General features: G+C 39.2%; 1 protein-coding gene across 10 annotated transcripts in view; it reads right to left on the reverse strand.

Moving 5' to 3' along the window:
* MAST2 (microtubule associated serine/threonine kinase 2) overlaps window positions 1–12,598 on the reverse strand; it is a 203,796-nt gene that overhangs the window by 23,020 nt on the left and 168,178 nt on the right. For all 10 annotated transcript variants that reach the window (XM_065673460.1, XM_065673452.1, XM_065673451.1 and 7 more), the window contains 8 exons: window positions 9,898–10,030; window positions 8,191–8,252; window positions 7,474–7,559; window positions 5,372–5,580; window positions 4,109–4,247; window positions 3,120–3,252; window positions 1,564–1,729; window positions 418–519 (listed from right to left, as the gene is read on the reverse strand). In XM_065673460.1, the coding sequence (XP_065529532.1) occupies window positions 418–519; window positions 1,564–1,729; window positions 3,120–3,252; window positions 4,109–4,247; window positions 5,372–5,580; window positions 7,474–7,559; window positions 8,191–8,252; window positions 9,898–10,030 (1,030 nt within the window). The remainder of the gene's footprint in view (window positions 1–417; window positions 520–1,563; window positions 1,730–3,119; window positions 3,253–4,108; window positions 4,248–5,371; window positions 5,581–7,473; window positions 7,560–8,190; window positions 8,253–9,897; window positions 10,031–12,598) is intronic.

Raw genomic sequence — 12,598 nt, forward strand, 5'->3', positions numbered from 1 at the left:
ATACAAGCCTCTAGGAATGAGAAAGTTTTCATTTATTTCATTACACCCAGGAATTCACATCCACGCAGGGGATTAAGCCCCTAGTCAAAAAGAACTTCAAAGAGATCTGATTATACACTGTTCAAATGGAGACAACAACCCTCAAGCCTTTAATAGAACAGCACAAAGTTGAGCAGTTATATTGCCAAGCTGATGGTGCCCCTTTCTTGTTTGCCAAACAAGACAGTAATATCTGTCTGACTCATGTACAGTCTACACTAACTCTAAGAGCTTCATCACACAAGATTCATTGAACCCAGTACAAACGGTTTCCCAGTTTTAGATGAGCATTTTTTAGCATGGGTGGGTATGTATCACTGGCAAGATAGATTCTTTTCCTCCTTCTGGGTAATACTTTCCTATGCACAAGGTTCCTACCTGTTCCCATTCTTTCCAAAGGATTTTGGCGAAGCAGCTTAGAAATGAGGTCCTGAGCATCTGGTGGCAGTGCATCATCACCTTCTGGCCAGGCAATTTCATCTGGAGACAAAAGGAGACTTGACATTTTCTACCAGCTTCATGACTGATTTGAATAACCATTCACAAGCCTATACCTTAAAATGCAGTGCTCAAGTACTGCCCCAGCATCGCAAATACCCTGAATTCAGCAGCTTGCATACTTAATATAATTCAAGCATTGACATTTTCCAAAATGCATAAAATTCAGCGTCAGCTAAAGCTGCTGTCAATCAAAGCAGTGCTAGTGGAGAAAAAAAGCAGTAATTCTGATCTAACTCTATTAATAAAGTATGAAATGGGACTTCCATGACAATCCATAAACAAAGACACTGACAATACTGCAGCTGTATATCTTGTGCCTGCACATTCCAAGCTTGTTATACTTGGAACAGAGAGAACAATTCACAGGTAACAATTCCATGCATCATATTTAGCTATTTGCTGAAATTTGCTTTTTACAAAGGACATTTGCCAAGTGTGTTAAAAATTTACTGTTTCAGAAAGTATTCCCAATAGGAAATGTTTCCACCGGCACATTCATTGAGAGAACACAAAGCAATCATTTGTCCAACTCCAAGCAGGAGACAGGTTTAAAAAGCCACAACACGTGAAGGTACTGAGTACAACAGCTTCAACGTGTTTTGCTTAGACCTCCCTTTTTATTTTGTCTATACAACAATTACGAATTGACTGACATTTGCATCTAGAGAACAAATAACCAAAATCAGGCTGAATTAGACCAATTGGCGGCTGCTCCTTTCATATTCTTCATCATTTAAGTTAAAAGATGGAACAGAAAACATCCTCAAATACTTTTCCTCAATCTCACAAGCATCTGCATGACTCCCACACCATGCACAATGAAAGAGCTATTTAGCAAGACATTAAGCAACTCAACAACTCTTGATAGCTGAAATCAGACAGATGCTACTTTGACACAGAAAGATAAATGTTTCAAAATTAAAAGCCATTATTTTATACCTAGTCCATTCTGTCTAAACTGTGGATCCTCGGTATTTTCACAGCACATTCTGAAACCCCATCAGAGACTGAACAGAAACATACCACTAATCACTTGTCCAAACAGCTCTTCAGGTGTGTCCCCAAAGAAAGGAACACAGCCAACTAGAAACTCATACAGGATAACTCCCATGGCCCACCAGTCCACAGGCTTCCCGTAGCCCTGGCGCAGGATCACTTCTGGTGCAATGTATTCTGGAGTACCACAGACCTCAAGAGAAACACAAGAAAGCAATTAACTTAAAAACTGCCAAATTCACATCAAGGTTTATTCTTGTCTTTTTTCTTTCCTTCCCTTAGAGCACTACAAGGAAGTTATTAATGTTCTGCCACTAACCACTTTATGCGGTGAACTACCTTCCATGGAGCAAGAGTCTGTATTTGAGGAACACATTACCTACACATAAATGATATCACATAATATGAAATGTTCCTCGTGTGGACATGCCAGCTAAGGAGTTTTTTTGGTGCACATACAGTAAAGCATATGGGAAAAATGCGCATTCTGTGTGTATAGGTCTGTCTGCTTGATGGATGTCTACTGGCACAGCTACAGCTATAAGGAACTCAGTTTTGACAAACTTCTCGCATCTCTGCACTAGCAGAACCTAGTTTCACAGATGCAGGATTAGCAGCACAGCATGATTACACACTCCAGCATTTAAACCTGGGAGGTACCTCTGGCAGAGACAAAGGCTAAAGAAATCATATTGGAAGGTCTAAGTTGCCTGAGTCTAAGAAGCAGCAACAATATAGTTGTAAGGCCATGATCTTGTGACCAAAGTTCTGCTAGAAAAAAACACAATTACTCAGAAGCAAAGGCAAAAATACTACAGGGTGATTATGCATTAATACTTGGCACAGCTAAGAAAGAAAATTCAGCTGATCTGAGGTATTTTCAGAAGAGGGAAGTACTTTTTAATACCATTATACAAGGCATGGTGAGCCTGCATCCAGAACAGTATAGTTCCTGCCAACTATGGCCAGAAAATAGCAACTCAAGCTGAAGGCGGTGCACAGAAGTGCTGTTCATTCATCAAAGGAAAATCTATCTTGTTACCAAGAATAATTTTGCTGGTTAAGCCTATCAAAATGGAGACTAAGGAGAAAAATGACCCCCAGTAAATATCATGGGGATAAAACCCAATGTTTAAGCCATCAGATAAAATCACAAGAAACATACAGGAACTTGCCATGAACTCTCTAAGCACCAGAAGGGGGAGACTGTGGAACAACCTTCCAGCAAAATCTGTGTTATGCCTCTAAACCAACGTCTGTTCACACCTGCACTGCTTCCTGGGCCACACTTTCAATATCCTAAACTAGGAGCTGAAGTGCACCACTCCAAAACGTGAAGCTAAAATACCAAAAGACGCCAATTTATGCACAAACATGAGAATAGACTTGTGTCTTCTCCTCTCACTGTACAACACAGAGCACAGAACCAAGGCAGAAAGGGAGTGCTATAAAAGCCCATTCTAACCCAAGAGAATACACAGAGCACAGCATCAAGGCAGGGAGGGAGTGCTATAAAATCCCATTTTAACCCAAGAGAATCTTGCATCTGATCCCACATCAATAGACAAAATTTTTCAGCTTACCTGCTTGTCCAGGAATTCCCTGGTATCCTTCTCAATGTGTCCCTCATAAAGATTCGTTGTAAGACTCATTAACCCAATTTTAGACAGTCCAAAATCTGTTAGTTTAATGTGACCCATGGAAGTTATCAGGAGACTGGAAGAAAGAGAAGCAGCAAAATAATCCAACATTCAATTAACTGTTTCCCAAAAGCAATTCAAAAAAAAGGACATGGGATAATGCTAAGCAAGTTCTCAGCGCTACATCCCCATCAAACACCTGGAAGGAACCTCCTATTAACTATAGGGCAGCCAAGGCAACTAGAAATCAGACTACACCTTCTGCCATAATTTCATCAGTGTAGCAACAGCTTTGAAATAGTATCTGAAGACATTCTTCCCACCCTTTCTCAGCCTCTATCTGGTTCTGCATCAGTAACAAGAGACTCCATAAAATCTCCTACACGTCAGATGCCACTGAAGATCTCTGTTGTCTCTAGCCCCCATGTCCTCTTGCCTATAGAGAAAGACCCTAAAGAACCATCTCTCTCCAGAGGAGGGCCATGAGGATGATCGGGGACTGGAGCGCCTCCCATATGAAGACAGGCTGAGGAAGTTGGGGCTGTTGAGCCTGCAGAAGAGAAGGCTGCATGGAGAGCTCATAGCAGCCTTCCAGTATCTGAAGGGAGCCTATAGGGATGCTGGGGAGGGACTCTTCATCAGGGACTGTAGTGACAGGACAAGGGGTAACAGGTTCAAACTTGAACAGGGGAAGTTTAGATTGGATATAAGAAGTTCTTTACTGTGAGGGTGGTGAGGCACTGGAATGGGTTGCCCAGGGAGATTGTGAATGTTCCATCCCTGGCGGTGTTCAAGGCCAGGTAGGACAGAGCCTTGGGTAACACTGGTTCAGCGTGAGGTGTCCCTGCCTATGGCAGGGGGGTTGGAACTGGATGATCTTAAGGTCCTTTCCAACCTAACTATTCTATGATTCTGAAGAGCTAAAGACTTACTTATCAGGTTTCAGGTCACGGTGAACAATCCCATAATTGTGTAGGTACTCCAGTGCCAGAACAGTCTCAGCAAAATACATCCTCGCCATATCAACAGGTAGTGCACCAATGTTCTTGAGAAGTGTGGCACAATCACCTCCTAACAAAGAAGTTGAAAATATGGCACAATGAAAGAACAGTCATGAGGCTCAATCTCAACTCTCTCAGCCTGAATTCTAAAGCTCTCTGTACATTCTGTCTTGAGCTTCATATAAATATTAAAATCTTAGGAAAATCTAGATCCATATATGTTGGGCATGCTTGCTCAAGAACTGTACAGATGCCATTTCCAAACCATTAAGCAAGCCTTGAAGAAAGGGCAGTTCATGACTGTCTGGCTTCTATAAATTTCTTTGCTCCCCACCACCGAGACACATACTACTTCTGATATACAAGCTCCTTCAAATAGTAAGTAAACACCTCTACAACTACTAATTGGCTCTCCCTATTCATGGGGAGGCAGCTTTGCCTTTGAACACAGTGACAGTCATGAAATTAAGTCTGTGGGTGCCTGATTCAAGCTTCTTAAGGAACACTGCCCACACATTTCATTTGACCTTCATCTCTACTTACAAATAGAAATCCGTATTAAAAATCTTTATGCCAATACATCTGTTTTCATTCCACTAATTTATCTGAAAGCACTGATACAATAAGCTCATTTCTCATAAACATTCAGCCAAGCAAGGCAGACGTAAGAAATTAATCCTATCCACCAGTGGAAATATATTGCTTACAGTAAGATACAGAGATAAAATAAAATCAGATAATATTCCAAAGAATAAGCAAAACAAACAAAAAACCCCAGCATGAAATAGCACTGTAATTTAAATAAGGCTGCTCAAGAATAAAGACTATGTTGCTTGGCGATGTTTCTTAACTGCCTTTTTTCTAACTGCAATGCCAAGCAAACATGCTATGGATCTAGCCCTGCCATTCCACAGGACAGAGAGGATTTCTCTCCAATGAGGACTGTGAAGTCCATGCTTATTTCTGACTCCAGCATTGTAGCTTTACGCTTCCTCAGCTGCACTGCAATCATCTTGTATCAGACACAGAGATTCACAAATGGAGTATCTCCTTAACCTAAACTGTACTAGTGGTAGAATCAGTCATTCCACTTTCTCGGTCCAAGCAATCTATGCATCCTGCCTGAAACGGCATCACAACTTCCCCTGCAACTGACTGAGGTCCCTTTGCAGGTGCATACAGTGACCACCATACCTTCCACATACTCCATAACCATGCACAGGTGGCGCTTGGTCTCAAAGGAGCAGAACATGCTGACCACAAAGGGGTTCTCAGCAAAAGTCAAGATATCTCTCTCCACAAAAGCCTGCTGGATCTGGTTCCTCAAAATTAGGTTCTGTTTGTTGATCTTCTTCATGGCAAAACGTTGACGGGTGGTCTTGTGTCGCACCAGATACACGGCTCTAGAAAACCACATACCAGGAGGAAAAGTTCCGTTTTCAGTTCAAACTTGTTTGTGGTTGGGTTATTGTTTTGCCTGCTTGTTGGTTGGTTGGTTTGGTTTGGGGTTTTTTTTTAAACAGTGATGGTAACTGCTTTGGACAGATACTGACAGACTTATCTGCGACTCCATGTCAGTGCCAAGCTTCCCCTGAAAAGAAGGAACCCCATGATGCTTCCCTGTCTTCTTGAACTAAGCAGCATTTTTGCTGATATGACTAATGAGGTATTTCAGACACAAATGTCACAAACTTCCTTAAGCAGCATTGCAGAGGCATGTAATTTTCAACACTACAGTCATCATTCCACTTTAAAAAAATGGCCCAAAATGTATGGAATCAGCACGATTTCTTTCCCAGCTCCATAAAATTAATTTGACTCAACACTGTCACCAGGGATTTCCTTCAGTAAAGTATCGGTTACATTTCTGTCATTTGCAGATCATTAGATTTCTGCACTTTAATAATACAGTTTGCAAATAAAATTTTCATCCAGTTTCCCTGCCTTATTGAATCAGTACTTGTTTCCTTTTCTCCGGAGTATATTACATTTAACATGATATTGTGTCCTACCAGCAGCTGACTATAAAATACACCCAGGATAAAGAGAGACACGAGTAACAGCAAAACAACCACTTCTCTCCCCTCTTTTAAGCCAAGTTACATTTAATGGGGTCTGTGCAGAAATATGACTGAAGAGATATAAAATCTTCTTGTCCAACAATATGGCTCTTTGACAAGCTCCATTGTGCGTCTTCACTGACTAAAAAATACGCTTCCACTTTTCTCACATATAACTTCAAAAAAAAAGAGTTGCTGTTAACTAAGTACCCACTTCAACAAAGCACTGAAGCACATGCTCAAGTTTTGCTGTTATGACCTACTGAATATCACTACTTTTCAGTTACAGCCTAGTGATTTCCCTAGTAAGGATTTATGAATTGCAGAGAGTCAAAGAACCATCTTTAAAATTCTGGATAGGTTTGTATGAGCAGTTAAAATTTTAACCAATCAACCTCATTTTGGGTTCTTCAATGGATAATAAAATCTAATGGCATTTTTACGGTATTATTTCTCCAATGTAATGTATTATTTGCCCCAATGTAATTTTAGTATCTGAAGTGCTTATGAACAGGCACAACACATATAAAATCTGAATACATGGAAGAACAGAAAAACACAAGCTATTTCTCTCTCAATATTCTTGCTGTTTCAATGAATCATCAGTGAAACATCAATAACATTTGCAACTACAGAATTTTACCCTCACTCATTGAGCCTTTAACCAGATACAAACGACAGGACTTAACCAAACAGCATGAAAGGAAATGCAGACTGGCTTAATAAGCAATAAGGAAACTGGTGAAAAATTATGTTCTCAGACCATGGAAATACAATTTTTTACCATTACTTAAGGATCTCACAATAAACTAAGTGATAATATTCTTGCTAGAGACAATGTTTAGGGAAAAGGTTTTCATCATCTCAAGCTAAGGAACTGAAGTGTATCTTACCTACCTACCATAAGGTAACGCTGAAATCTTTAATGTAGGGCAACTAATTTTTACAAAAGGTTCCTGAGCTGGAAGCTGTGTGTCAGTTCAACGCAATGTAAGGACTTCACAGCCAGGAACTATGCCCAGTACAGGGGCTACTGTCTGAGAAACCCTGAGAACATACAAGAAAAGGGTACCTCCCAGAAGAATGCAGAAGACATTAGAAGTGTGGGCTCTGTTTAAGACCCAAGCAGAATTAATCCATGCTTTGGACCCAACAAAAATCAATCATTTGCGAAACACTGCTATTGCCCTTCGCTGGGTAGGACAATGATAATTTTCTTCTGAAGCAAAGCCTTACCCATAAGCACCATTACTGATCAGTTTGATAGTTTCAAACTCTTCTTCAGATGGAGTTTTCTTTGACTGGACAGAGGCCCCACGGCTCTGGGGAAAGAAGGAAATGGAAACCAGACACAGGAATTACTTAATTTTATACATCACCTTTTTGTCCTTTTCTTCTTTAAGCAGCATTCACCAAATCTCAACACATATCTAAACATCTGGATGTATCACTGTCCGTATTTCTAGTACCCTTGCAGATTATATCACAAATTACTAGCACCAAGAGTCAGTGGACTATAAGATTCAGGCCTTTCCCCAACATTACATTTTAAAAGACAATAAACAACTAAAGATCCTTGAAACTTAGAGGTTAAAGAATTAAATTTTTCCAATCGTCTGTTACTAAAGTTAATTCCCTTCAAAACCCATCACATTTTACAAATGCAGCTACAAAGAACTTCTCCAGATGTTTTTTGTTTGCAACCCAAAAAAACATCACCAAAACTTGATGATAATGCCTGTTTGGAACTTTTAAGCGTTTCATCACCACAGTACAGAGATTTCCACCTTTTTATGAGTGTTTTAGCGTGTTCTTTTAAATGTCAGCACTTGGGTGTTGTTTTTTTTTTTTTAATTAAAATTACTCTGCATTATAATTAATTCTTTATTGCAGACTACTTCTTTCCAGTGATAAAAAAAAATGTGCTAGACAGAGTGAGTATTACTGCTTTACCTCGACTGAATCATCTGTCTCAGGAGTGTCTGGGCTGTCATAGCTATTCAGCTGGGCCATTTCTGAAAAGAAAGAGGAAAGATTATTCCTAATGATCTCAATCAAACACTATTCTCTTTGTTTATACAAGACAAACAGGATTTTAAGAGGTGCTTGTAGATGATGAAGGACGTTTTTCCCCTCTGTAAGAAGTCACCCCAATTATACAGTGATAACCTTTAACATTGTAGAAGCTGCAGGCAGTATTTTGTATAAAGATGAATATAATTAATTGCTCTAATTTCAGCCCGACTTATTCGAGATGGTTTCTATAATAAGTAAAAGCAATAAATGCATATTTGGGGAAACTGCTGTCTAGTTAATATTAAAAGCTATTTCATGCATGTATGTCTGCATATAGCCTGGTGGCACCACTGTAGTCCTGAAAAGAAAATGCATTACACTTCAAACAACCTCCCTGCATGAAATGTGTCTGATTCTGCAAAATGCTGAGCAGCAGCAAACTGGAAGAAAGTCAGTTTAGGCTACTCAGCTGTCTTAGGAGATGCTATAAACTTTGCAAACCCAAATCCTACAGTAACTACTAGTCTCTGAACAGACACCACTGACATTTCTGGGTGCCCTCCTTACAGAAAGGAAATAAGGCACCTTGACATCTCCACACATCTCTGAAGAAAATTTGACTTTAGTAAGGGGAATTAATGATGGAAAGGTTCTCTCCCATGACAGGGATCAAAGGAAATTTCCCTTTAATGTCAGATTTCAACAAATGCTATTAAATTGCATTTAGCAATATCTGGTAGAAATTTTCCCAAAGAGCTCTTCACTTGAAGTCAACCTGTCACTGTCATTCCGGTAAACACCACAGAAGTTAAACTAGTCCTATCCAGACAACTAATGCTAAAATTATGCTCTCCTGAGAAAATAAAAAGTACCATTCAATCACTGAAATATTCCGCAGTAACCTCCAGTTTCTGCCACACTTTCTATTGTTGCTGAGCAAGCTATGCATGCTCCTAAAACTTGTCATCAGATTAGCAAAGTGCCAGGCAGAAATACCAACTCACAAATTCCAAAGGTAGGATCTTTGGGGCCTCTGTACGTTTACAGCGTATTCAATTTACCATATGGAATTCTGGCACCTAGCAGAAAAGCTGTTACTCTCTTCTAAAGCATTACTCTCTTCAGTTTCACTGCTATGGGAGACATAAAAATACAACATTATCTCCACCTAAAAATTTGCACTAGTCCTGGTTTCTTCTGGAAAATCACAACAAATATACTTTTCCCAGAGAGGACAACAAAGTGAGATGATAGGATACTCTCCAGGCCAGGCCGCCAGCAGGAAGGCAGATCATTAGATTAACGGTTAGACTTACTTTTACTGTCCAACAGCACAGAGAAAACAGTTAAATCATAAAGCCATTTTCTAACACTGTTTCAGCTATAATACTATGACACAGGGAGACATTATTAATATCGTAAGTAAAGGATTGTCACTGCTGATGTGCGATCATTAGCCCAGCAACATTCCTTTGAGACATGGGGCTAGAAAGGACAGTCTAGACTTTGACAGCAAACAGGAAAACAAGGAAAAATGGCCTAGAAATTAAACCAGTAAAACAAAAGCCTCCTTCAGCTATGCGGTGATCAGGATGTCTGGTTATCCCTTCAACGGTTTGGAGAGTACAAACCAAGAGTTCTCACCCTCCAAGGGATCCCTGGTGAGTCCCAGCTGGCTGATAATATAACGAGGAATGTCACATTTAATTCCTTGCCCTTCCTTGGCATGGCCTTCTGCAGCTTCTAACAAATGGTAGAACTCTTCAGGATCAAACTCCTAGAGGAAGGTGGTGAGAAAAACAGAGAGAGGTAAACAACTCAGATTTACAATTACAAAAGTTTCTTCCTCCATATAGGAGATTCCTCAGACACAGCCAAAGTTAATTCTGGGCTCAGCAGTGATACAAAACATTTGCAGTTACAACAAGTAAGTCAATGCATTCCACTCTGCTCTGCAAAAATGGCAGACATTCACAGCCTGCTGGATGCTCACTGGCTCAGATCTGCAAACCAAAACAGGAAAAGGACTGTAGGGATTTTTCATGAACCTATAATAGACTACTGTAAAATAATGTCATGATAACGTAGGCATCGGTGTGGACACACTTCCTGATTTTGCCACATAGAGGTGTGCCAGGAAAAGGTCTGTGATGAGGACTTAAGTGCCTTCTGCCACCTCCATCTGACAGGTGAGTTAAGCCAATATAAACCTCTCCTGTTTTCAAATGTCACTTCTGATCAAACCATACACCCACCCAATCCTTTAACTGCCCTAAACTTAGCAACTGCTAATAAAATGTTTAATAAAATAGCAATTGCTATTTCATCAGCAGTGAAGATTTCACTTGCTATGAGAGAAATACTGCAGCAGTATTTCTTGTACTATTCAATAGAAGATCATGCTATCAACTCAGTCTTGGTGTATGTGATCTCTAAAGGCAAGGAAAGGCTATAAGAAGGCACTAGACTAACAGATATAGTTGGAAATATAAGACAAGCTGTTGGAAGCAGGAGCACTCTGCTTAGAAGCATGTTCGCTAGTCAACTTTAACTCTCCCCTACAAACCTCATCATTCACCAGCAATGAGCAGCTTTGTCAAGACTCTTCAGAAATGTTCTAGTGAAATGGGAGGACAAAAGGGGAAGTTAGAGCATACAGCTGTGAGGGCATCAGGGAAGAACTGGTCCGAGTGTGGCCAGCAGTGTAAGAGAAAAGAAAGCACAGAACTGCAAACAAGAAAGAGAAATTAGAGATTGTGATGATATAAAGACATTTGAATGGTTAGAGAAACAGAGAAAAGACGCACATTTGACTGCTCTAAGCAATGCTGCCTGTATACATGCTGTCACCATATATATATAAAATTATTATGTATATATATGTATTATGTATATATATGTATTATGTGTATATATATGTATATATACATACATATATGTATTATGATACAATAATATATATGATACAGCAAAATAATATACAGGTGAATGGGAAGGCATAGTCTTCTATGGAACTGGAGATCATTTACTGGTGAGTAAAGGACAAAAGCAAAAAAGTCTGGTGACAAATTCAAGCATACAAAAAATTAAGAAATTCAATAAATTCCAGTTCTGTCCTTTTTTTAGCAGACTTATTGAATCATTTGAATAGAGAGGAATGAATGCCACTAAAGGGAGGCAGGCGCTATGGAAAAATAAACTGGAAAAAAGAATAAATTACATACTTTTTCCCAAAGATGGTTTCAGTGACACACAAAACATTATTATTTTCTTGAAGCTCCAGAGGTTCACAGCCCGTAAATGAACATTTCACAGCCCAACGGGTAATAAAAAGACTGAAGCCAAAAAACTCATGTTTAATATTTAAATGCCTTCATCCCAATTACAACAATCACAACCATTACAACCACCGCCTATGTGATCAGTTACTTAACTTGCAAGGAAGAAATACGGATGAGCTTTGTTACTAAAATTAACCTTAATATTAAACACTTAGAACTGTTTAGGAATTCACAAACAATTGAAACTAAATGTTAAGCTGCAGAAGAAATATGTGAAACAATCAAAATGACATGTAGTCATCAAGCTATTTAAATGGTTGACTATCCTCTACTATATTTCTTGTTCTTTTATATGATAAAAGGAACATCAATATTTAATTCTTCATGTCAACAGAATACAATATATGTTTTGGAGAAAAAAGAATGTTAGGAAGGCAATGCAGGTTAAGAAATACCCAGGAAACACTGATATACAGGTCAAAATATTATTTTTATACTTTGAAGTCTAGCCACTTCACTGTCAAGGTTGTCACTACATGCTTTGGAGGCATTACTCAAGTATCAATGACTTTCCTGCTTCCACCTGCTCCCACTCACTTTGCACAACATCAGGTGCAAAAGATACTGGAGGAACTTGGAACTAGATGATCTTGAGGTCCTTTCCAACCCTAACTATTCTATTCTATTCTATGTATTGCTCTACAGCTAAAAGCTGGCTTGAGTTTGGAACTGCTTGCTTAGTAAAACTTCAGTAAGACATGTTACTAATAGGGCATATACAAGCATAAATGACAATAATGATTAACACAGCAAATACAAGCCCAATAAGCTTAAACTTATTTCATTTCTTCATTGTTTTTACTTCCAAAAAAAGATTTCGAAGAAGTACTGGAAAACAACTGGAGTTGCTAAACTCATCTAAATCACAAAAATAGTTTTGAAAGCCAAAGAATCCCCAGTTTAAATGGAGGTTTGCCCAGGATTTTCAATGTAATCTAATGGAGACTTCTTGAATAAGTAAGTGTAGGCATCTATCTTGCTGGCTGTACAAGATAGATGGTCAT

Source organism: Lathamus discolor, chromosome 3, assembly GCF_037157495.1.
Source record: "Lathamus discolor isolate bLatDis1 chromosome 3, bLatDis1.hap1, whole genome shotgun sequence".
NCBI lineage: Eukaryota > Metazoa > Chordata > Aves > Psittaciformes > Psittacidae > Lathamus > Lathamus discolor.